Source organism: Anser cygnoides, chromosome 25 (genome assembly GCF_040182565.1).
Source record: "Anser cygnoides isolate HZ-2024a breed goose chromosome 25, Taihu_goose_T2T_genome, whole genome shotgun sequence".
Lineage (NCBI taxonomy): Eukaryota > Metazoa > Chordata > Aves > Anseriformes > Anatidae > Anser > Anser cygnoides.
In genome coordinates this window covers 4,178,927-4,203,206 of record NC_089897.1, presented here as the reverse complement: position 1 = coordinate 4,203,206, position 24,280 = coordinate 4,178,927, and the positions used below count along the sequence as shown (strand labels likewise).

The 24,280-nt window shown below is 54.1% G+C and overlaps 2 protein-coding genes across 21 annotated transcripts in view; one reads left to right on the top strand and one right to left on the bottom strand.

The window, feature by feature from the left end:
* NFASC (neurofascin) overlaps nucleotides 1–24,280 on the bottom strand; it is an 87,354-nt gene that overhangs the window by 8,792 nt on the left and 54,282 nt on the right. For 7 of the 20 annotated variants that reach the window (XM_066983210.1, XM_048070839.2, XM_066983212.1 and 4 more), the window contains 10 exons: nucleotides 22,905–23,020; nucleotides 21,559–21,763; nucleotides 19,775–19,897; nucleotides 18,982–19,155; nucleotides 17,164–17,178; nucleotides 10,096–10,326; nucleotides 8,104–8,220; nucleotides 6,528–6,683; nucleotides 1,769–1,900; nucleotides 1,130–1,199 (listed from right to left, as the gene is read on the bottom strand). In XM_066983210.1, the coding sequence (XP_066839311.1) occupies nucleotides 1,130–1,199; nucleotides 1,769–1,900; nucleotides 6,528–6,683; nucleotides 8,104–8,220; nucleotides 10,096–10,326; nucleotides 17,164–17,178; nucleotides 18,982–19,155; nucleotides 19,775–19,897; nucleotides 21,559–21,763; nucleotides 22,905–23,020 (1,339 nt within the window). The remainder of the gene's footprint in view (nucleotides 1–1,129; nucleotides 1,200–1,768; nucleotides 1,901–6,527; nucleotides 6,684–8,103; nucleotides 8,221–10,095; nucleotides 10,327–17,163; nucleotides 17,179–18,981; nucleotides 19,156–19,774; nucleotides 19,898–21,558; nucleotides 21,764–22,904; nucleotides 23,021–24,280) is intronic. The other 13 variants (XM_048070850.2, XM_066983219.1, XM_048070853.2 and 10 more) reach the window with 8 other exon arrangements.
* The window catches only part of RBBP5 (RB binding protein 5, histone lysine methyltransferase complex subunit), a 91,994-nt gene that overhangs the window by 64,460 nt on the left and 3,254 nt on the right, over nucleotides 1–24,280 (top strand). The gene's annotated exons all lie outside the window — the stretch shown is intronic.

Below are 24,280 nucleotides of genomic sequence, written 5' to 3'. Positions count from 1 at the left end.
GGAACACGTGCCCCGTTACATCCCTTCCTGAACCGTAAGTAACTTCTTCCTATCCTGGCTGCATCAACTTGTAGGGCTAGGGTAACGACGCGGCGCTTAATTAACCCCTGCTGGAAGTCAGGAGGGAGAACTCCCACCAGCCTAATTGGGCTTTGGATCCAGCTCACGTGGAAAGGTTCGTTTTAATTCCTGGAGGAGAAGCACGGCACGCTGGAGGTGCTCAGAGGCTGCGGAGCATCCCTGCCGTCTGACGGGTGTGGGCAACGCTCTGCGAGCTGCCGGCGCTACCTGCGCCTGCTCCTGCAGGCAGCCGCCCCCAGCAGCGGAGGCACGAGCGCGGCGTGACACTGCAAGGGCTGGGAGAAGGAATGCTGGTGCCCCTCTGAAACCTCCCAGGAGGTTTTTTTTTTTTTCTGGAGGAAAAGTGGCTGGTGCCCTTCGGAGGATGCCATTTGGTCTGAAAGTGGCTGGTCAGGGGAAATCAGAGCACTTTGGGCAGGAGCACGGCTAATCTCCAAGCTCTGCTTCTGAAGGGTTTCCCCAGGGACCTTACAAAAAAAAACCTCGCTTTGAAGTCTGGCAGACCCCAAGTAAGCGAACTCGCATGCTTTCAGAGCTGATCTGAACACAACTTTGGGCATTTTTCCCCTGGATTCTGCCTTACGAGTAGGAAAGTGGCTGAGCTGTGGGGCGATGCCCCTGAGATATCCTCAGGCTGCTTCGGGAGCTGACTTTTGTGGTTTTTTCATTTTTGTTTTTGTTTTTTTTCCGTGTGCTGGGGGGTGCCACGAGGGTTGATCTGCACTTGCTAAGAGCCGTGTGCCAGGTCCCAAAGTCCCAGCTCTCTGCCTGGGCCGATGCTGCCAGGCTGAGGGATGGGGCAGGAGGACACCTTGCAGCAGGCCCTCGGCTTGCTGACTGCCCCGGGGCTTCGGGCAGGAGCCGGTCCCTTCGGCACAGGACTTGCGGAGAGAAGGAGGCAGGAGGAGGAAGGTGGGAGAAACAACCGGGGAGGCTGCGTGGCCCCGGGGGGCTGCGGAGGGGTAGCGCGGTGAGGTCTGTGATGGCTGGGGAGCGGGGCTGATGGGGGGACGTGGTGGCGGGGTCCGCATGCCGCGTGGGAGCATACCTGTAGTCGAACGAGCCGTCTTCTACGTTCTTGTCTTCGGGGTTTAGGTGCTCGTCTTTATTGTCTCGCACTGGAAGCAAGCACAGCCCCAACACGGGCGTTAAAAAGCAGCAGGGAGGGTGAAAGCTTCACAGAGGAGCAGCAGAGGCTTTGTGAAACGCCTGCAGGGCGAAGGGCTCAGGGACCCGCTAAAACCCCGCAGCTGGAGGGCTCGCGGGCTTGTCCCCAAAAACCACCGCTGCGGTCGCACCGGGGCACAGGCACTGAAGGTGGCCAGAGAGGGTGTGTAAAAACTGGTGGCTTTTCTTAGGCCTTGGCTGTGCCTTGCAAAAATGGAACGAGGCTTTTGTCTGAAAAAGGGCTCTTTCTAGATGAGGACGAGCAAATTTGCAGAATAGAGGTCAGGTCACACAGTGCAGGGGCGTCCAGCTCCGCGACGTGCCTCCTGCACAGCCCAGAGCCCTCGCTGACCTTTAATTAACTAAAACGCTTCCCAGTAATAATAATGTTCCCACTACGGAGGGAGGAAAGTGCTCGTAATCACGGGCGTGTATCTGAGACCAGCACAATTGGATTAGCCCCCGGAAACCTGCGGATATTGAATCCACGGGCACAAAAGCTGCCGCGCGGCGCTCTTACCTGGGTACTTCCCTCCTCTGCTCCTCTTAATGAAGCAAACTATCAGCAGAATGAGGACCAGGAGAGCTATGGCACACATCAGCCCGATGAACCAGCCCTGGGTCGCGATGTCCACGTGGTTCTTGGTATAAGCTGGGAAGAAAATTGAAGGGGAAAAAAAAAAGCTATAAGGGAAGACCGGGACAACGGAGAGAAATAAACGACTAGAAGGATTCAGTCCACGGGTTTAAAAAGGACCTGGCTTTAGCACTGCGTGTGTTTGTGTGTGTGCTGACTGGGTTATCTGAGACCGTAGCACGGGGATCTGGGGCTTTTTTTAATGGTAGGTCAACTCAATGTTTTAGCAGGAGCTGCAAACAGCAAAGGGTCACGGCATAAAGTAAAACCTAGCACAGACCAGTGAGAAAAGGGCATTGAAAATAATGGCAAAAGAAGCTGGGTAACAGATTTGATCTTGCGTTCCTGTGCCTGAAAGCCGCCTCGGAGGCAGCTTCTGCAAAAAGGTCTGAAAGAAAAGCGCCCGGACCGTAGCTCAGGATGAGATCCCTGGTGTGGAGTGGTGCTGAGCAGCCCTGAGGAGCTCAGCAGCAGCCTGGAGCTGGAGAAGCCTGCATTGCCGCAGCAAGGAGAGCTGCAGAGGGCATGGGCACCGTGTCCTGCCGTGGGCACGGGGTCCCAGCAGCCACGGGAAGCTGGGCAAGGAGACGTGGAGGCCACCGGGACGTGGCCAGACACGAGCGGGGACATGGGGTGGGCACAGAGCCCTGGCCCCAGGTCCTCGAGGGACGTCCCAGCTTGCTGCGCCGTGGTCTGGTAGCGCGTGAAAGCCTTTACAGCACCGCTCCATCGCCCTGCGAGGCTGCCGAGCGTCCGCGGGGCTGACGCCAAGCAAGGAGAGGTGTCCTGTCCCCGAACGTGCTCTGCCTTGTTGCGTGCAGCTCCCGTGCACGGTCAGCCAGACAAATCTGTGTCCTATAAATAGCACCAAGCTGCCATTTTCTGGCTCTCATTGACATGCGCTTGGTATTCAGCAAGACAGAGCAGAGGAGAAAATAACCTTCAGCGCGGCGGGGGGCTAAATTTAACCAGACCGCGCAGCAAACGGAGCGAGGTCGTCCTGGCACGAGCAGGGGAGGTCAGAGCTGGACGGGATCGAGCTGGGACTTAGTGGGGTTTGTCCAGAACGGGAAGGACAGCGCAGCGAGCATCCTTCGTTGGCGTCCACGGGACAGAAAACAACTTGAAATGAGATTGCTGCTGCTACCTGAATTGGCTGCTTTGGCGCTGCAGAGTGCTGAGAAGGGCTGTGCTGCTGTCCTGAATGCTTTGCCTTGTTTAATTAAATAAGTCAAGGCCAGCCAACAGGACTGCCCAGGCAGAGCTGAGGCAGCACAAGCAACCATCACATGTACCTGTCTTGAAATAATCTGATTTTAAACCCACCACCTCCTATGGATAGCGGAGATGCGGCCCTGGCAGACAAGGCTGTGCCCGTGCTTGGCTGATTAGGCACAGATACAGCTTGTAAAGAGGCTGGAGAGGTAGGGCAGTGGTTAGGACAGCTACAACCAGAGGTGAGGTTTTGCAGCTGGTTCCCATCGCCAACCCCAGGACAGTGCCGAAAACCCCGGAGTCACCCCCGGAGGGTGCCCAGCACCTCCTGGGCAGGTTCAGTAACAGCCCCAGAGGGCAAGGAGCTGCTCACACAGGGAGCAGGAAAGGCAGCCCTCAGGTGATGTGCTGGGAAGGGATGGCTCTTGTAGCAGAGACAACGACGTTAAAAAAGGGTTGAATCGGTAAACTTCCCAAACCACAGCAGTTCAGGGCTGCAAGCCGCTTAGTCCTCCAAACTGCCCCCAGTTACCAGGGGCTTTCCTGAAGGCGAAATCTAAGGTATGCTGTCAGGAGGGAATTGCAGCCAAAACATGGCCCAGGGACATCCCCAGGTAAAGGAGAAGGACAAGCAAGGGCCGTTTGCTAAAGAAATGGTGTCGGATGCAGAACGCTCTGTGCTGGTGTTGCTTTTTTGGTGGGGGTGGGCTGCCTGGAGGTACCCCGGCTCACTTGTGCTGCTTTTCCCTTTAATGCTGCCCTGCTCAATATTTACCTTTAAACCAACCTGAGCTGTGTGGTGCAGGAAGATGCACTTTATAACGGAGAGAATGAGATTAGAACAGAAAGGAGCCGGGATCTGGATTCAATTAGCTGAGTGCCCAGGGAGGAAGGGGGAATGAAGCTCTAATGGAGAGCTTGGAAATGGGAGGAGGTCGGGTTAGCAGTCCTGGTGGGATGGGATTTCTGCACAAAGCAGTGCTAAGGGAGAATTAAGGGGGCCTGCAGAGTCTGAAGAGCCAAAGCATCCTGAGAGGTGCGCTTCGTGCCACCGGGTCGGGGCTGAGTTGTGCACGGGGGGGAGGCTTCTCGGTACCGAGTGCCTGGGGGCTCCTGCAGCAGGATTGGGGCACCGGTAGGGTAGAGGTGTAATTGCCATCCTTCCCAAAAAAGCAACACATGCCGACAAAATTATAGGCACAGCAATCTTGTATTTAGAGTAAACGAGTGACTGTCATTGCAGCATTCAGAAAGGGAGGATTAAGTACGTGGCTGTCAGAGAGGCCGTTTGGATTTGCTCTAACGTAAGGCCAGCGCCGAAGGTAAGCAGTGGAAAGCAGCTGTGTAATTGAACAGCGATTGATTTGAAATGCAGCTACGGTGACTTTTTTAAAAGTAATTATAATCTTGTGGCAGAAAAAAGGGTTACCTAACAGTCACAGTTTATATGCCAATTGCAAAGCTGCCTGTACAACAGCAGCAGATCAGCGACATTTAGGCATTACTTGTACGGCAGACTGTTGGTGCGTGAAGTCTCACTAGCTCCAGTCCCACACGGATCCCCCTTCCAGTGTTTTATCTTTTTTTTTTTTTTTTTTTTAAGAAAATATCTCTACATTAAGCTCTATAAGCTATATTTGTAGTTTTGAAGCGTCATTTACTGTTGGGAAGAGGCCTGTTGGGATACGGAGCTGTCAAGTTAAGCAGAAGAGAAGCGCTGGTGCACACGGACTGCGTATTTATCTGTGTTCACGCTGAAGAAACCATTAGAAGAGCTATTTGCAAAACATTAAAAACAAAAAGCGAAATGAACAGGGCTTTTTTATCGACAGCATTCCTGACAGCATATGATTGTCAGCGGGGGCTGAGCGCTCGTGTCAGCAGAATCCAGCCAGCGAAGAAATGGATCTGCAGCGTTTGTGCGTGCAAGGACGGCGAGAGCTCTGCGGCTCCCACGGTGCCGGGGCTCAGGTCACCGCTCAGCCTCCATCACGGGGACAAAGGCAGCCAAGCCTCTAGTTTCAGTAGTAGCAGTAGGAACCCCTAAATTACAGAAAATAGGCACACCGAGACTGCCAGCATCAATCAGCCAAGGATATTGCTTCTTTTTTTTCTTCCTAATGATTCCCTGCCCCTTGGTGCCTGTGGCGCAGGGGGCTGCCTCCTCTACCCCCCGCTCCCAACGTGGGGAAAAGCAAGAAAAGAGAAGAGACGGGTCCGAACCGGGGAGCGGCAATCCCGAAAGATGCCGCACGCTGTGGGTGAGGGGGCTGGTGGTGATTTCAGAGTCAGGTGAGGGGCTGGAAGCAGACACGAAATGCAACACGTCTCCCCGGAGAGGCTGCGTGCCGTGCCCAAGGTCAGCGGGCGCTGGTTTTTTATCAGTGCTGGGCAGCGGGAGGCAGGGAGGAGGACTCGCAGCTGGCACCTGTCCCTGTGTCAACCCAGCGTATCAGAGAATGATTGCTGGAGTCACGGCTCGCCAGCGTTTTGGACTCCGAATGCGTGGGGTGGGGTGGGGAGAGCTGCTGGTCCCGCTGCAGCCCCCCCCCTTGCCCAGGACGGACGTTTTGCTTCTGAGCAAAGAGCCCGGGGAGTGCTGGAGCTTTCCATCACCACGCGGCTGGGTCTTAGCAAAACAACTCCAGTTCTTTGCAAATTGCAGCCTCTACCTACTGCATTTGTCAGCGTGGGCTGCTGCGGTGCTGCTTGCTCCTTGGCGTTTCAGCGTTCAGACCCCCCCCACTCTGACAGCATCGCGCACAGATTCCTACGGCAAAACCTGCCGGTGGCACGAAGGAAGTTTTGGTTGTTGTGATTTACTGAAAGTCGAGTGTGAACACAGAAGCTTTATAAATGCAGAAAGCCTGATTCAGCGCCTGTGCAAGGCGGTAAGGGCACTTCTGTGGCATCCAGTGGGCAGTGTAGGAAGCCCGTAATTAGGGAGCTCTAAAAATCACCGAGGTGATAAGCCTGGCAAATTGCTTGCGCAATTAAATGCAAAGTTGCCGGGGGAAGCAGACCTGCTTGTCATCTCGCTGAAAAGCCCTGTGCATGTGCCGTGCATGGCTCTAAACGAGGCTGCCTACAAACGCAGCATCCCCGTGCTGCCCCTCACCTCTGTCTGCCACAACCCCGGGGTCCGGCCGTGCGCCGAGGCACCGAGAGATGCGATGCGCACGTGCGGCCACAGGGCTTCGAGCGCAGCGACCTGCCGACCCCAGCGTGGTCCCTGCCCTCCTTCCAAACCCTTCCTTGCACCCTGCCGGGGCTTTTTGGCTGCTCGGGCAGCTCCTTAACAAGGGCAGGGACGGGCTGGTGGGCGAGGGCTGCGCCGTGCTCGATCCCCTCCCGCCACCACGCCGGTGCCCCCGTGGACACGCAGTGACATGCCGCGGACGCGCCCCGGGGCTGGAGCCCCTCTCACCTGAGCTGGTGGTAAAGGTTATGTACGAGTGCTCGCTGGGGCTAGACCATATGGGGAACACCCACAGCTTGTACACCATCCCCGGCGTCAGATTCGCCAGCTGCACAGAGGAGGGGGTCTGAGCTTTAACGGGGATGGATTTCTCTGTCTTGTTACCTGAGAAACAGAAACCGCACATCAAACCCAGCCGCGGGAGGCTCGGTGAGATTACCTCGTTGGCACCGCAGGTGATGCATTGTGCTAGCCCCAGGCACCGAGCAGAAATAACACGGCTCGATGGTCAAGGAGCAATTAACGGCGCCGTGATTAGTACTCACTGGGAATAGGATAAAAACAGCAGTGCAGAAAGAGGGTGGGGGCTTTGCTGCATCCCTGCTTGCCATACTGAAAAAACCACCAGGAGCTATTGAGGAGATCGCTCCCTGCTTTGAAGTCCTGACAGATCCTTTATCTGCCCAGCTTCAGGTCTGGATACTTGTTTTTTTTTAAAGCAATCGGTCTGGAATTTGCCTGGTGCCTTTCAGCTGATCAAAGGGTTTTTCCTGTGGGTTGAGGTTGGTGGGCAGCTGGACGCTGCAGCGAGCGCACGAGCCCCCTCACCCCAGCTGGGATGTGGCTGCTCCCGGGGGCATCGCCGGCATCCCACGGGGCTGCAAGGGGAGCCTTGGGGGCTCGGGGCCTCGGCCTTCAGGCTTTGGAGCCTGAATCATGGAAAATAGTTCAGGAGGGGGAAAAGGGTCTCCTTCCCCAGCACATCCTGCTCTGTCTGCAGCGCGAGACCAGGCACTGGCTGTGCCTTCAGAACTGCTTTAAGTTGTCAGCAAGGTCATCTCTTAGCGCTGTGAACGGCCACAAGTGGCTCACTGTTGATGGCTAGGTGTAGTTGGCTCACTTTAAATGCCAATTTAAAACCAGCATACCAGACAATAAGACTGAAATGGCTGGGAAATAAAGTCAGAGATAAGCAGCATTCATTGCTGCCTATCTATTAAAAAATAAAATAAAATACAACCAATAACATGTAACTGTCTTTTCCAAACAAGCACTAAAGCTGAGATACTGACTTGGGGTTTCCTGACTACGTACAGCCTTACAATTGCAAGAGACAACGACATCCGATACGCCAGGAGGTTTGGGATCAGAGGTGATTCTGCCAGCTCCAGGCTCAGCAAGCCCTTCAAAGGTATATAAAGCCCCTCCAATTTATGTAGGTTTGTTTTCTGTACAAGTTTTGTCCCCGTTCATGTATACATATTTATATTTTCAAAGGCTCTTTACACTGAGCCCACATGGAGCCCAGCTCAATGAACTAAACACATCCATGGTTCGTGCATACGAGCATCTCGTGACCATCAGCGCAAGGAGGGGGAATCTCCTGTGAGTCACCAGGACTACTTCTGGTGCTCTCTAAATGGCTACGACCGCATCCTGCCACCTCCTCTCCCCTCCACGTGGCCACAGAGCATCGTTGAACACACAGTAATTAAGACTGCATTACGGATTGCAGCCCTGAGAGCTGGCAGGATCTCTAATGGCATCACAACCCTATAGAGTCCCCATGCGATCTGATGCTTACTGGTGATATACTTAACCACAAAGTCAGTTCCTGCAGAGTAATTGTGGCTCCAGGTGATGTTTGCCCAGTTACTATTAGCCAAAGCTCTTATGTCCCATATGGACGATCCATTGGTGTCTGGTGGACAGGTTAGAAGAGGAGTTAGTATTTCGGATTAGACAGAAATGAGAGCTCACCTAGCATCCGGTACCGGTAGAATCTTACAAAACCATTCCTAAAGTTAATGCTTCGATACCTACAAGCATGTCTGAGGCCACATTTGTTTCTTACAAGAGCCTTAAGGCCAAACTTTTTTTTGGGGGGGGGGGGGGGGGGTTTGCTAGCGGTAGCTCATTGCATGTTGGCATTGAAGTCCAACTGCACTCAGTTTAGCTTGGAAGTCTGAAGACCTCCGTGGCGCTTCTCTGAAGACCTCAGTCTGCAGGGAAATCTGGCTACACCCGTGCCTAAACGAACGCAAGATGCACGCATGAGTAGGCACGGACTCACTACCACAGCTGGGAAAGAATATTTTTATGTTACTGGGTCTAGAGACAGCCAGTGGGGCAATGAAGTCACTCGTTTCTGATTTTGAAGTTGAGGATTGTCGACATTGCTTTGGAGAGTGGATGAACTTCTATTTCTGGCGAGGTGGAGCTAAGCCACTAGCTCAGTGTGCTTTAAGAGCTTTCAGAGAAATTGCACCTCGATTTTAGTGTTATTATTTACTTTGGGACGTAGCTCAGGCTTTGGTTTGACAAAACACCAAGGAGTAACTTCCATCCCTGGAAGGAGGGCAGCTATGCGACTTTTGGGAAAGGGCAGCAGAGCCCCTAATGCCGGGGTGGGGGGGGGGGACCCAGAGCCCCCCCCTGCAGCCCCAACCTGCGCTGCCACGCAGGCCCCCTGTCTGCCTGCATTACGGCTCGGGCTCTGGGCTCGTGTCCCCAGGGCTGTTCGGGACCCGCACTGTTCCTCGTGCCGCTCCCCGACTGCTTTTTGCTTCTCTGCCTCTTTCCCTCCCGTTCCCCCTGGCTGCAGCATGCGCAGATAATCGCCCGTTTGCAATTAGCAGCGCTTCCCATGTGCTCGCTGAGCTGTGACTGCGTTGTGGTAACGATCTCGTGAAACTGCTTCATTACTGAGCCCTCGTACATAGCGCCGAGGCTGCATCTCGCTCCCTTGCACCAGTTTTTAAACTGATTTTGTTAGGGCAGCACTTGCGTCTTTGAGTGCATCCTATTGCTACGTAACTGAATTCCTTTGATTGCGTTCCCTTTTGCTATGAGCTTGGTTCCTTTTTTGAATAACCTGGCTACAACTCCGTAGTTTATCAACCGCAGGTCCTGTTACTGCAGTGCTTTTAAGAGCAGGGCTCCGAGGGCTGCCTCTCTCCGTAGCCATCAGTAAAACACACAGAGCAGAGACCGTGCCTCCACCAGAACCGCTGGATCCCCTGCTCCAGCTGGCTGCATGCTTTCTCTGCACCTGGTACATCCCAGGAGCCCGGCTGGGGGCTGTGGCTTCTGCCACCTCCCCAGCTTCCCTGGGGGCTCTGACTGGGTCGCGTTGCAGAGAGCAGCAGTACCACGACCCGAACGGCTCCTATGAGCCCTGACAGGTCTCTTAGCTAACAGACGATGGGCTAAATTTGAAGTGACATCTACAGTAGTAACAGAACCCCTTTGTAACGGCAAAAATAGTACTTTGTAGGGTCTTCTACCTCTTTCCTGACCCTCACACTAATTCAGAAGCATGACACCACAGGGAGAGCCGTGTTATCCCCTTGTTGGCCAGAGGGACTGGGACCAGGAGGGTGGCGCAGCCTCCCCGAGCCTTAATCCCCGAGTCTGTGCCACCTCCGGCTTGCAAAGCCATTCCCGGAGCACGGGGTGCCTTTCACCACATGGGTGAGGCTTCGCCCGTGCCCGTTATCAATCCTGGCTCTGAGCGAGAAGGGAGCAAGGCCCCGGTAGGTTTCAAGGGGGGGAGAGGAAAAGGAAAGCGCAGTACCCAGCTCCTGCTTTGTGGTGGCTGCCGGAGCCCTCTCTGTAGTTGTTGTGGTGCTTGCGACGGTGGTGGCGGGCAGAGTGGTGGCGGCTGTAGTGGTGGTGGTGGTGTCGGTGGTGGTGGTGGTATCGGTGGTGGTGGTGTCGGTGGTGGTGGCAGTTGTGGTAGTTGTAGTGGTTGGGGTTGCCGTAGGGCTGGTTAGATCGATTGCAGTTGGAGGCAACCAGGTTGCGGCTGGCAGAGGGAAACGCAGACACTGGCTGTGGAGAAGCGGTTACGTCTCCTCGGGCTCGCCCTCGCCATTCCCAACGCCGAGCACGGCACCATGCAGACCTGGAGGTCTTTCCCCTTCCATAACCGGGGCGAGCAGGGAGCAGGCGAGGGGTGAGCGGCACCCAGCCCCTGCTCCTGTGCCCGCCCGGCGTGCGCCAGCCACCCAGCAGCTCCGCCGCCTGCGCTCTGCCTCCCACCCCTCTGCCAGCCCCTCCTGGGCTGCACGGTGCTGCGGGCACCGAAGGGCAACACTGAGCGGGGTTTGTTGGGGGGATGAACAAGGTGGGCTGCTCAAACCCATCACCCCCTTCAGCTGGGAGCTCTCCAGGCTCTCCGAAATAAGGAACGGGACCGAACTCTTAAAACACCACCGTCCAATTTGTCGTGGAGCAGGCAAGCCGCAATTACACTAATTCAGCGACGAATTAATTCACTAATACACTAATTCAGCTGGACGACACCTCCAGCATTTTTGAGTTGCCAATTTGGCCTGCGGCTTAGCTGCGTCCTTCCCTGCTGGTCTCTGCGCTGGTCCTGCAGCCTGGTGATGAAGCAGCCTTAGCACTGCTGGGGCCTTAGCTCTTCGGTGGGTGCTGGATGCTACTGTGCCATCACCGCCCCTCACCATTTACATTTAAATTAGGACAAAGGGCTTGGCACGCCCTAAGATTTCCAGGGGAAAAGTCTGCACAATTTGGTTTCTAAATAGCCCTTGTTGGCCCCCACCCACATGGATGAGCAAAAGGGTAAAGGCACACATCGCGCACACCTCTTGGCGTGGTTGCACAGGGTCCTGAGCGCCACCAAAGGAGGGTGCACGGGCTTGAGCCGGCTGGAGGAGGCCATAAGGTGCCTGTTCGGCTTTGTGGCTTCGGCTTGGCTCAGGGCTGCAATTCCTGCTGTGAGCAGGATCAGAGCCCGTGGCTGATGCAGGGGCTGTAGCTGGCTGTCACGAATGGGAAACAGGAGCTAGCAACAGCACTGGTCTCATGGCTGGTGGAAGGGGCACTGGAAACTATTGCTGAATGCCCTCAGGTATGAAAGGGCATCGCTCTGTAAAGACTATTTGCCCTACTGCCTGAAAAGCTGCCAGCAGAAAATGCATCTGGAGAGCTGCTTAAACTGCCGAAGGTAAATGAAATCCTGTGGTGCTTGCATTAAATTGTATTTACTTACTCTTCTGTAGATCAAGGGATTACAAATCCCCATCAGGCAAATGAAAATGGCTATTGCAAATATCACCCAAATGAGAATAGCTCTAGGAAAGTGCTTTAAAAAGTGTCCCAGAGCAAAGCCAGGGCTTGCTTTATCACCAAGCCAGTCCCAGCTCAGCTTGCATGGGAGCGAGCATCCCTTCAAGGCTACAAATACACCAGAGACCGTTCAGAAAGGCCAGAGCTAAGGCCCCAGGGTGGTCCCCCTCAAAATCTGAGCCCTTCCAGCAGTCCCAGGGCAGAGGAGCGCAGCAGGTGAGGCCGTCCAGCTCCCTACTGCGCGCAGCTGCAATAAAACCACGGTTACCGGCACGTCCCCAGGGCATGGCCAGCACGACCCCGCGGCGTGCCCAGCACCTCGCCGCCACAGGGACCGACCGACGGCGCCTCGCAGAGCCTCATGCAGCAGCACAGCGCCCGATGGAGCAGCAGCGGGATGGAGCAGCCACCTCCCTCCCACCCCGGCCTCGTGCGACGGAGCCGACCCACCCGCGACAGACGGCAGCGACGGTGATGGGAGCCAGGCTGGGTGGGAGAATTGCACGACTTTGTCCTCGGGGGGTGCACGTGGCGTCACAAAGCCGGCCCTGACCTGGCTGAGCCGTGGCAGTGGGGGGAGGATAGGGGGGTGCTGGTCTGCATTGCTTTCGCTCACCCAGTTTTTACCAACCCTTCGCTTTCTTGTGTCCTGAGGCTTACATTGCAAATGCCGTTCTTGGGCTGAGAGGCAGGACCAGCCGTCTGCTGATTCATGGCATTTTTCAGGAGGTTAAGTGATTAGTGGGGTTACTGTGAGCGCGATCGCGCTGCACGTCCTCAGCTTGGGCTTGCAATGCCCACGATAACCCTGCACAGTGGGGCTGTGGTATTATTAGCTAATAGTACCACAACCTTATTAGCTAATGCAGCTCCTCTGTGAATCCTCAAATCACAGCTAAGGAGAAGACGACCCACCAAGGCACCGAGCAACTTGCTGAAGGGCAGGAGCTGCAGGAAAAGCTGCTCCAACAGCCAGCTCCCAGCCCTGGTGCACGTCACTGCGCCACGCCGCTCCCGTGCAGCACCCCAGCAGACTGCGGGCATCGCCTGGCGCTGCTGCAGAGGCTTTAGCAGAAGGCGAGAGCCCTTGTTAACGCTCCCCTAGACGGGCAGAGATGATCTGGGGTAAGATATCCCTTGCAGAGGGGTGCATCATCCTGCCTTATGAGCACAGCCACGCTGCCTGTGGGATGTATCCCGCTGCACGGAGCTCTCCTGGGTGCCACGGTGCCAGCAGCCCTCCTGTGATTGCCTGATCCGGGCATCCCAACCCTGGCCGATGGTGATGCCAGGAGGGATTTGCCCACGCTGCTCCAGCAGAGCACGAGCTCTCCTGGAAACACTCCCCATGAGCGGGGCTATCGCATCGCATCAGGGTAACGCGGGCTCACCCCCAGCAAGTCCCCGTGAGATCGGCTGCGTGCGTCGGCACCGGGATAGGAATGAGCCTGGCAGGACCGGGAACGGGTACAAGGTGGGAGCTTTGACTCCAGAAAGCAGCAGGTCAGCGAGGGGCAGGAGGAGAGCCTGCCTGTGGACAGCACCGGGCAGGATGAGGCCAGCCTGGGCAGCGGGGCTCCCGCTGGGCTGGGAGATTTGGTCCTCATCTGCCCCGGGAACCACAGCTGCAGCCTCATTTGTGTTTGAATACAAAATGTATGCGGAAGAAAAAGCTCAGCTGGTAGATTTGGGGGAGAGAAGATAAGGGGCATTTGCTGGCCTTTGAAATCCATCCCCTAATGAGAGCTCAGTTCGGTCTGGGGGAAGGCAAAGCCGGTCTCCGACAGAAGATCAGAGCTCCCCCCAGACAGCGAGGGGCAGGGGCCCCAGCGCTGCGACCAGGGCAGGGCTCATTAAGGATGCTTCTGGCTGGCAGCTCCAGACCTGCTCGAACCAAGTGCTCGGTGTTAGAAGATCATCCCCATCCCGAAACCACGCACAGCCTCCTAAAAACGCAGCTGTAACACTTCGCTGGCTGCAGCAGTTCCGAGCTTTGCAGAGCAGCCGAATTTCTCTCTCTGCATTCCCCACTCGCGGGTTCGCTCGGGGACTTTGGCAGCGTTTGCCTCGTGTGTAGATGCAGGACCACGCACCCGGCCTTCACCCGAGGGCTGGGGGAAGAAAATCTCCCCGCTGCCTGAAAGCAGGAGGTGCTGCAGACGAGGGGCGGCCACTTTTCAAATTGCAGGGCAGAGCAGCACCCTGAAAACTGGAGCGTCTAAGGAAGGAGGCTTCAAACAGCCCCAGCACGCCCAGAAAAGCCAGAGAAAAAGCCAGCAGGAGCAACGTCCGTTCTCTGGCTCCCGCAACAGCTGAGCCCCTCTTCCTGGAACACACAAACCACCGCTTAGCTCATAAATCGGCCGCGGCTTTGCAAGGCGCAGATTGCTTTTTCTGTCTGCAGGATACATTAGTCTCTCTGGTGGAGGAGACCGAGGGGCACGGTGGGGAGGAGACGCTCTCGTAATGGGCACGGGATGCAGCAGTCTGGCTGTAGCAATTAATAGGCTGAGTAATGAGGGAGATGCTTGCAGCAGGAGGGCTGCTCGAGAGGCTCCTCTTTGCTGTGCCCTGGCTCCTCGGGTTGGGAACGGGCTGGTAAAAAGGAGCCCGAGCCCTGTGCAAAAACTGGGGGATGCTCAGATTGAAGAAATCTGCGAATAAGAATTGTAAAAGCGAAAATTCAAGGCATGGGAGAGGGAGGGAGCATGCTCTGAGAGGGGCTTGAGCCCTGCTCCAAGTGGTGCGGGGTATCACTGAGCAGTCGCGTGTTTTTGCAAAATACAAAAACCAACGCACAGCCATACTGCTCTTTAATTATTTAAAGATGCTTTTAATGTGTTGTTAGGCTGCAGTAACAGCTTTCCCTTGGGTGTGTCTACAAAATAATTAGGCTTGGAGAAATTTGATTAATTTTTCATGAATTTAGATGATTAGCCAAATACATTTTTGGACTTTTTTTTCCCTTCTCCCTCTCCCAGTTTCTAGCAACAGAAGGAGATTGTTAAAGTCTTTATCAAAAAGAAAAAAAAAACGCTCCAAATCTGACAGCTATAAGAAATTCAAGAACAGAAAGAAGCGATTGAATGACATCTAAAAGAGAGGGGTCAGCAGTTCTCTGTATCGCTGCTGCTGCCCATTTCCAAAATGAACAATTGAGCCTTTCTCCTCCGCTTCCTAGCTGTGGAGCGACAAGAAGGGAACAAACAAATCAATGTTTTGAAAGTCTAAGACCAATGCTGTTTACGACCCTGACAAAAGGACATACACAAGGGTAGTTTGGGATCCAGTTTTTGTTTGTTTCATTCGTTGTGTGAATGAGAGCCCTTTGCACGTCACCTGTTCCCCAAAGCAACTTTCCCTCCATCCAGCTCTGGCTTAGGAAACGTAAAGGCTTCCTAAGGTAAAGCCTCTGCCCTTCACTTTGATTTCATCAAGTTGCTCCAGTTTCTCACATGCCTACAGAACAGCTACGACCCCACGTATGTAAGGTTTCCCCTGGAAAAAAAAAAAAAAAAGGCCATTTTTCAGTGCCAACAGCCGATGGCAAATAGCGCTTTACTGCAGTTTAAGACAACTTTCACTGTGAATCTGTAAAATCTACAAAATCTAGGTCACTGAGCGGAGATGAATCTTTAGAGAAAGGTCAAACGGCATTTCACTCGAAACCCGTACTGGTTTGGAAGAGGAACAGCCTCCCAGGACAAACACCGCTTCAGTCGCGGAAGCAGCTCCCACAACCCGCCTGCGCTGGCTGCCCAGGATGTGTGCCCTAACCCGAAACGACATTCGGCTCGGTATCAGGATGAGGATTTGTTCTGTGTCTTGCTGCAGCTTACACTGCCTCGATTCCTCTCGAAGAAGTGTATCGCAGCCAGAAGGCTGTGAATGCTGAGAGTTAGTGCGTAAAGACCTACTGCTCCGCTTACTGCTTTTCAGCCTCCTTCCAGTGCTTGCGTCTCTTTGCTCTTTGCCATTTCTCCTAGCAGAAAGGAAAAATAGAGGAATAGCCCCTATTCTTACAGAATTTAATGAACTTATCCTTTGAATGGCAACTCATCCATCAAGCTTCCAGTAGGTTAAGAACTTACTCCTGAATCGATACGATGCTGGAAGGATAAAGAGATCACGCCGTGCTTTCAAAGTTCAGCAATATCTGCCGAAAGTAGAAAACGACTTCAGAAGCTGATCCTGATCCACAAAGAAAATCTGGATTCTTGTGGATGGGCTAAACCTGGCTGAGGTACGGCTGCAGCAGTAAACCAGCCCTCAGGGGTTCCCAAAGGTTTCGCTTGTTTTCGGTTTCCCGACAGCCAAAGCAGACCAATCTGTTACCCCCTAATATTTATAGTTTAAGGAAGAGAAATACAGTAAGGAAAAGGTTGGCAGCTGTTCAGAAAGGGAAAATAAAAAGCAAAATAACGTTGAGTAGAGATGTCACTGCAACAAAATAAAAGGAGGAGAAACGTCTAGGAGGTAGGGAAGCACAACCTAGAAGTGCACAGAGCAGATCCTGCACCTCGGCAGTGCCTGCTCTGGGCTGGTCCTCGTGCCCTGGGGCTGCAGCCAGCAAGGGCAAAGCACGACCTCTTCCAGCACCCTTGGTGCAGGGCAGAGGGTCCAGAAAGAGAGACCAAAAAAGCTTTTCTGCAGCACTAGGGGTGAGCTGTGGCTGGACACATCGCCTAGCGCTGCTGCTGCCCCTCGAGCACTGGGTTACAGGGCTGTAACCCCTGTGGGAACGCCGCATCGGGGGGGGGGAAAGTCGTGGCTGCAGCTCTTGGAGGAGGTGGGCGTCCTCTGGGCACCAAGTTATGCTAAGGCTTTGCACTGTTGACCTGGATAATTGGAGGCTGGATTAATTGGGGATTCAGGTTTCCTTGAAGCAGGTGGATACCCTGCCCCCCCGTCATGAGAAGGTTTCTGTGTGCTTCAGTGCTGCTGGAGAAATGTGCAATATAGAGGGCAAAGCCAGCAATAGCCTCGCATGCAGACATGCACAGCTGGGGCACAAACGTTGTCCTTAACCCTTTCAATGGGCTTGGAAGCAAAAGGATTGTCCTGTGTTAGAGCCCTGGCAGCCCTAAAAGGGAGAGGTTTGGAAAGGTTTTTGTTTCACTGGGCACCGCTGGGAAAGGTTTTTGGGTGTTTCACAGGGCAGTGATGCTGAGGCTTACAAAGGGAGAGGGCTGGTGTAGACCTGGAGCGAAAATCCTCATTAACAGTGCAACTTGACTCTCATTTCTGCTTGCACAGCCCGTGGCAGCTGTGCTGTTTGCCTGTCATTTTGGCATCTCGGAGGCTGTTAAGGCTGCTCAGAGATATTTTGATCCCTGCAGACCCAGCCCTGCAGCCTGCCGCTGGTCCCCTCTTCCTGCCGTGCTCCATTTCACCTGCCTGCATTCCACATGCCCAGTTCAGGCCCCTGGTGCTTCACCTTCCCATTGAAAGGGTTAACGGAGTGCATGCTTAATTGCCAGCACACGCGAGCGAGCCTGGAGTGAGCCTTGCCCCATGCCTGTTACCTCCTCCGCTGGTACGGTACCTGGGGTTGGCGTGGCTTCAGGGTGCAGTGCCAAGGATAGAGAGGGGAATACGAGGACAGCATAGAAGAGAAGGGAAGAGAAAACAAAGGAATATATAAAACAACCAGCACACACCAACGGGAGACTGGGGACCACTTGCACACAGTCACCAGAGACTTGAGAGAGAGAGGAAATAAATGCATTAGCTCCAACCCATCGCCCTCCTGCTTGCACGGGGCAGAGAGCAGGGACGATCCCTTGGAGCTGGAGGTTAACCACACACCGGCTCAGCTGCAGAGATGCCAGCGGTGTTGATTAAGCAAAGCACTTAAGCAGGTGCTTACACCTAATCCCAGCAAGGACCGGTTTTGACACCGAATTTTGCCTTCGGTTTTCTCGTGGGACTCTAACATCAGGTCTTAGCCTGCATTGTGTGGGTGTGAGCCCTTGACACAGGGCAGCAGAGAGCTGGGTTTTATTCAGACTTCTTAGGTGAATGAGTCTGGCAAGCAGAAAATAACCCCTGGATGTTAATGGGTTTAATTTTCTTAATCTCCTTTTTTTTTTTTTTTCCAATTCCAGATTCCCCTTTTGCGTAGCTTTGCAGCGGGTACCTCCATATCGAACTCATTTAGAGCTGCTAATTGTGCTTGTATGACCCGTCATTAACACAACTCGCCTATGCTGTGTTGTACCTCAGGGCTGCAATGTTTTGAGGTCAAATGCTGTATTTCTGTAACTTTGCTTGGGGATTTGACATATCCACTTTTCTCTCTGTGTAAGCGCCAGCGCTTCATCCTTCCGCTGCGCCCCAGCGGTGCCTGGGGCCGCTGCAGAGCCCGACGGGCAGAGCCCCTTACCTTGGTACGTGGACGTTGTCCTCACCTGCTGTTTGCTGATACAAACCAGTTAAGCAATACACAATAGCTGGTGGTTATGGCTGTTTGTCAGCAGTGCCCTAACAGGCACCGTTACCCGCATGTAAAAGCAAACCCAGTAAAAACACATGTGAAATAACCAGAACCGCTGTCGGCACTGACGGCTTCAGTCCCATCCCTGTGCTCCGAGCAGTTCATTCAGCAAAGCCCCTTTTTTAAGCACTGATATTCCCCCTCTTGTGTTTGCCAAGGTGCAACCTAGCTGATGTTTTCTTTGTGCAGCCCCATCTCCGATCCCGTCACAGCAATTAGCGCTGCTGGAACCCACCTAAGACATGCCAGGAAGCATTTCATTTCCTCTGGGCCATCAGTAGGAATTACTTTTCCTACTCAGAGCCATTAGTTGGGGCGGGGGAGATGGAGGAAAGGAGACAAAAACCCCATTAAATCATTGCGCTAACTAAATCATAGGTCTTTTAGCAAATGCTAAAGAAAGGAAAGAGCCAGCTTTTGTCTCCCCGAGTTCCCTCAGGGCTCCTGAACTTTCACTTAGTTTGATGAATGCCTCACAATGGGCATTTTATCTCATTAGGGAGCTGGGGCTCTGCTTTGGGTCAGGTCAGTTGCTGGCTGCGGGGTGACGGGGCAGCCCGGAGGATGCAGTTGCAGCACCAAAGAAATCATCTGCCCCATGTCCAGCTCTTACTGAGGCTGCAGAGGTGGTGCCTGGCTGTCCGTACTGCTCCTGCAGAGCTCTGAAGGGACAGCCTTAGGGTGATTTAGTGCACAAGGCCAGTCATCTGCCCACCTCCGCAGCAGGTGGCAGATGTGCACCCATCGTTATCTCGCACTGCTCGCTCTGGGGACCTCCCGATTCCCCGACCTGCCCATTTTGGCTGACACGTGCACGTCACACCCCCAGCCCCGCAGCGAGGCCAGCAGCTGGGGCTCTGCACATACCTTCGTTCAGCAGGGCTGGCGACTCCTCCACGATGGTTTCTCCGTCTCCCACCTGGGTCCGGGCGCGCAGGAAGAATCGGTAGCGCGAGATGGGGTCCGTCCTCTGCAGGGTGAACCTTGTCTGATTGGGAGAGAAGTTCTCTACCAGGGTCCTGCCCGTTTTGGATCCGTTAACTGGGGAGGAAAGGCAGGTGGTGGCGGCTTCAGCTCGGGTTCGGAGGTACGCTGTGCTATGTCACCTGGCCCCCAGGGCAGGACCTGCAGGGAGCCCGGGGCCACAAGGGCTCCGAGACCTGGATCTGGTGCTGGGTACGCCTTGTCTGGGCATGGGGCTGGGGGACCTGCTGCCGCTGACACTCAGGGTGGTGTGCGTGGCCAAGGAAAGCCCTAGCACGAGTGCCAAGGTCTCAGACAGAAAGCTGTCCTCCCCCCAGCATGGCGCAGAACGCGCTGTGCTCCGGGCAGCATCGCTTATGGAGCCAGGAGCTTGGGTTTGAGCACAAAACACTCGGACGGTGCTCACAGGGCTTTCTAAACCTGAGCTCAGACTGATTTCCCTCCTTCTGTGCCTGAGACTCGAGAAGTGCCGAGTGCCCACAGCTCTTTGGGGTCAGCTGCAAGCTACAGATGCGCAGCACTGCTCCAGGACCCCCTCCAACACCAGTGGTGTCGTTTGGTGATGGAAGTCTCCTTACAGAGAGCTTTCTCTGTGAGGCACGGAGGTAACCCAGCAGCAAGGAAAACACTGAATGACTTAGCTGTTATCACTAAGAAGATAAGATGTGGCACGTACAGGCTTGATATCTAAGGTTGTATCCTGTGAGGACTCCATTGGGATGCTCTGGGTGATCCCACTCCAGATTGATGCTTTCCAGATTTGGCTGTCGGATTCTTAAATACCTGGGGGAGCTGGGCACTTGGGAGGAGGACGAGACCAGGGAGGAGAGGGAAAGAAGAAAAAAACACAAGATAACATACCTTACAATACTGTACACATCGCAGGCTGACTGATAACACCCAAGACACTCAAAAACACACGCACCAAAGATCAGATACCCATTGAACAAGAACCTGTGCCAGGAACCATGCACCAGCCAGGGGGTTCAGCAGCGTGTGCAGGGACCTGAGCAGCTCGGCATGCACCGCGTTTACCTCCCCTCTAATTCTCTGTTGGAATGGTACAAAAACTTCTCTTACTGCAGGGCATCTTTGTGTTATTAGTGTCTGGGGACCTGCAACAGGGATCTGGTGTATACAGTGGTCCTTACCCTGAGGAACGTCTGCTTTTATGGCTGCTTATTCAAAGCTAGTAAAGGCAGGGAAGCATTATACCTTCTGAAATTAAAGGATTCTCCTGGTTTACCCCTAATTGCAGCGTCTAACTGGGGAAAGAACTTGGCTTACTGATCTAAGACATCAATGATTATTTTTTAATGCAAATTTTGCAGGATATCAATCCCCTAAGCATCAGTATATAGCCAATAAAATAGCTTAGTGGTGTAGGAAAAAGAAAACCAATAGTTTATGACCAGAGTATAACCTGCTGTGATTGTTCAGTGCCACCCCATGGTGCCACACACCTCTAGCACGCAGGAGGGGAGCTAAACCAAGACGCACCCGATCGCCAAACTGCTGGGCTGGAACAGAGGCCTTGCTTTTTAACAAGCTGAATTGTATCTGGTCAAGGAAAATCACCCAGAAATGGTGACAGCATCCAAGAAAACATTACGGAAGAAAGAGAGAGGGCTGAGAGAGATGCTGTTCTGGTGCATCAGGAAGAGGAGGAAGAGAAAGACGACCCCGCAGTATTTGTGTGTGTTAGTTGAGACAGGATTTGCTTCCAGCCTCTCCTGTTTCCTCCTGCTGCACTTTGTACTGTGCTGTGCCAAAAACATCTGTGCTAAAGAAAGATTCATTGGCAGCCACTGAAAGTGCAGCTCTGACAAAAAGTTATCGGCGTGTCTATAAATAGCTCCTGTGACAGCAAGAAAATTAAAATCTCAAATTCATCCTTGACACAGGCTCTTCAAACAGAAGAAGGAGGTGTTCCTGCTTTAAAAGCCTGATAGGAGCACTAGGGACAGACTTCCAGAACAAAACCACGGAGGTCTTGCAAAGATTTCTCCGCCTTTTACTGAGCAAGAGGAACTCCTCCGTTCCCATTTCACAGAGCTGCGGGGACACTTGGAGGTGACGCAGCCAGCCAAGGGCACAGTGCTGTGCCTCTGCGGGGCCTTTGCAAGCCCTTCTCTTGTTCAGCCTGGTCCCTGGTGTGCTAAAAGCACCCGAAGTGGGGGACGATCAATGGGACGGTGCCGGGAGTTGGCTCCAGGGGTAGCCGCAGAGATGTCACCTGCCCCGCGGGGACGAGGGCACGCAGCAGCGCGCTGTGACAGTGCTGCTGTCCTGCTGCTGCTGCCCACCTTCAGCTAAAATCCACCCCTGGAGCTTCTCCCCAGCAGCATCACGGCCCTGCACGGCTCCTGGTCAACCCTGCAGAGCTGGGCTGAGCTGCGCGAAGCCATCCCAGCCCCTGCACGAGGTGCCGGGAGCCGCAGCGAGGCGGCGAGGACGTACCTCCTTCTGGGGTGGGGAACTCCTTAACTTCGCTGCGAGGCCCATCTCCTCTGCCGTTGGTTACAACCATCTCAAGCTTGTAGTTGCTGTAAGGAAACAGCCGGGACACTATGCCCCGGTTTCGGTCTCCAGGAAAACTCACATACTGCCGTTTTTTGGAGACCCACAGGTTCTTCAGCAAACTACTGTCTCTCCAGAAATAGGCCTTCAAGAAACATGCATGGCAAGTGAAGCTTTTCCCGTTTTAAGTTCTTTTTCATTAACAAAGCACAGCAAAACTTTGTCTTTTCAATGAGAAGCGATTAAAGAAGCTCCTCGCCCCTCAGGCAGGTACCCGAGGAGGAGGCTGAGGCACCAGGGGTAGGAGCTTGGTGAGGGGTGCAAGGTGAACGCAGCAAAGCTCAAACTGCCAAGAGCTGCCCCTGGCATCCAGCTCTCAGTGCTGGACACCGAGTGCTCCCCCTTCCTACCCGGATTAGTGGCTGTGGGTTAGGCGAGGTGCGACACGTCCGGCCACAATGGAAAGTCTGAACTCGGAGAGCCTCCGATGCGGAGCCCCGACTGTAAATCTTATTTCACGCAGAAATAAGATTCGTTCGGAAAATCGACCAGGATAACAGAGCAGAGGCAGAAAAAAATGAAAGCGGCACCCAGAGAGCTTCCTTTACGCTCAGTGAATGATTGGATTTGAAATGTTATAAATGCCTGCGGGACACACGCCTTTGGTGGAGTTATAAACCCTGCTAGAAGGGCTCGGTCCAGACTTTTGATTGTTTTGAACAGGGTCTATCCTCCGTAATTTACCTTAGCAGTAAATCTCAACATTAGAAGTAAAAAACCAGGATCCATGCTGCCTTTAGTTGCCAGTTAGTGCGGAGTACTGGGTTTAGACTTTGCAGGGCTTGGCGTCCATTAGAAGATGATGTAGGGACTTTGGGGATGACACAAAATGCAGCCCGTCTGTACTTCTCCAAGGTCATTTCCCCCCAGAGCCAGGCAGCCTGCGCTTCTGAGCAGCTGTGGGGCCAGGGGATGCCTCTCTGCACGGGCAGAGCCACCGCAGAGTCGGCCCCTTGGTGCTCAAAGGCACCCCAGGGTCTTGGGGAGCCAAGGAAGATGTCCCCACCCCACTCAGACCCCGCACAGAGCATCCCAAGGCTTTTCGTCTCTGGTGCCGCCCCAGAGGGGGCTCAGCGCCTGGCCTGCACCCCAGAAAAGGTCAGGGTGGCCAGAGCAAAGTTTTCTGTCATCCCCACTGCAGACGGCTCCACCAAGGGGGCCACCTGGGCCGGTGAGCAGGTTAGCCGTGTTAATAGTCCGCGCCGGAGAGATTTGCTTTTGCTCACTCTGTACTCCTTAAGCTGTCCCTGGATGGTGTCCAGGTGCACGCGGGTCCACGTCAGGGCAATGGCAGTGCTGTTTAAAACTCTTATCCTAACATCCGTAGGCGCAGCCTTGGGATCTAGGCGGTCGGGGACAAAGCAGAGCGCGGTCAGCACACGGCGCTCCCCGCGCCCCGCTGCCAACCCGGCGAGCAGCGCCCGCGCACGCCGCCTCTGCCATCTGCTGGCACCCCTCGTCTGCTCCAGGCATTTCATCGCCGGGAGAAATCGTGGCCGTTTTCTCCCTCCTTACATTCGGTTTTGGAGGATTTCCTGAAGCAGCAAAGGCAGGCCAACTCTGGGCTTCTTGGCTGCCCTCCGTTAGGCTGAGGAGCCCCATGACCGCGCACATGCCCGCAGCACACCACCACTCACCTCCGGCCCCACACTTTTATCTGACATAAGCTTTTTTTTTTTTTTTTTTAACCTCCTTTTCAGATCACCTGCCTGCATGTAGAAATCTGCCATTATTTGTGAAGAAAATTCAGACACGATAGAGCTACTTCTGCTGGTTTTTTTCTACACGTCCCACCCTTTGGGACATGGGCAGGAGCACACCTGTGCACTTCTGGGTGGGAGATGTGAGTTCGGTCTCCCTGGTTTGCCTCTACGTAAAGCACACATGTACAGGCTCTTACAGGTCCTCCCCCAAACCTCAAGCTCATTGCACAAGGTTTCATCCGAAACCACAAAAAAACCACCTCGTAGTGCACAAGGAGCAACGCGGGGACAGCCGTGCAGTCAGGTCATGGTGGAGCTTCTCCAATAGCGAGCTCTCAGCTGGGCACCACTCAGTTTTGGTGCTCAGCCCTAGGCGCTCAGCCCCAGGCTCCTGCCCTGTCTCCCACCCTTTCTGCCCATCCTTTCTTCCACTTTCCCCATCTCCTCGAGGAGATGCCCAGCGTGAGGACGTGCTGGGTGCTATCTCAGCACCAGGAACACAGAGTTTCTTACAAGTGCTGCACTCTTTTTGCGTCCCCTTGACTTCAAGCCTAGAGTCACGGATGGCTTGCTGGCTTATCTGCCTTACTTCTTGGTAATCCCAAAGTCACTTGGCCAGAGACCCCTGCTGATTTGTGGCACTGAGAGGAACTCATTTATATCTCTTTAAAAATGAAGTTGTTGACAGCAAACCACATGTTCGTGGCGGGATAAGGATCATAGGTCAGAGTGCTGGATGCTACAGGCAGAGGGTGACAACAGCAGTCCAAAAAGAAAGGGAAAGAGAATTAAACAAGCCAGCCACTGTTGTGCACGACCACATGGAGAGTTTTAAAGGAAGACAAGCTGAGCCAGTGGTGTGCTGCAAACAGGAGCCCAAGCTGTGGCTTAGCTGGGGC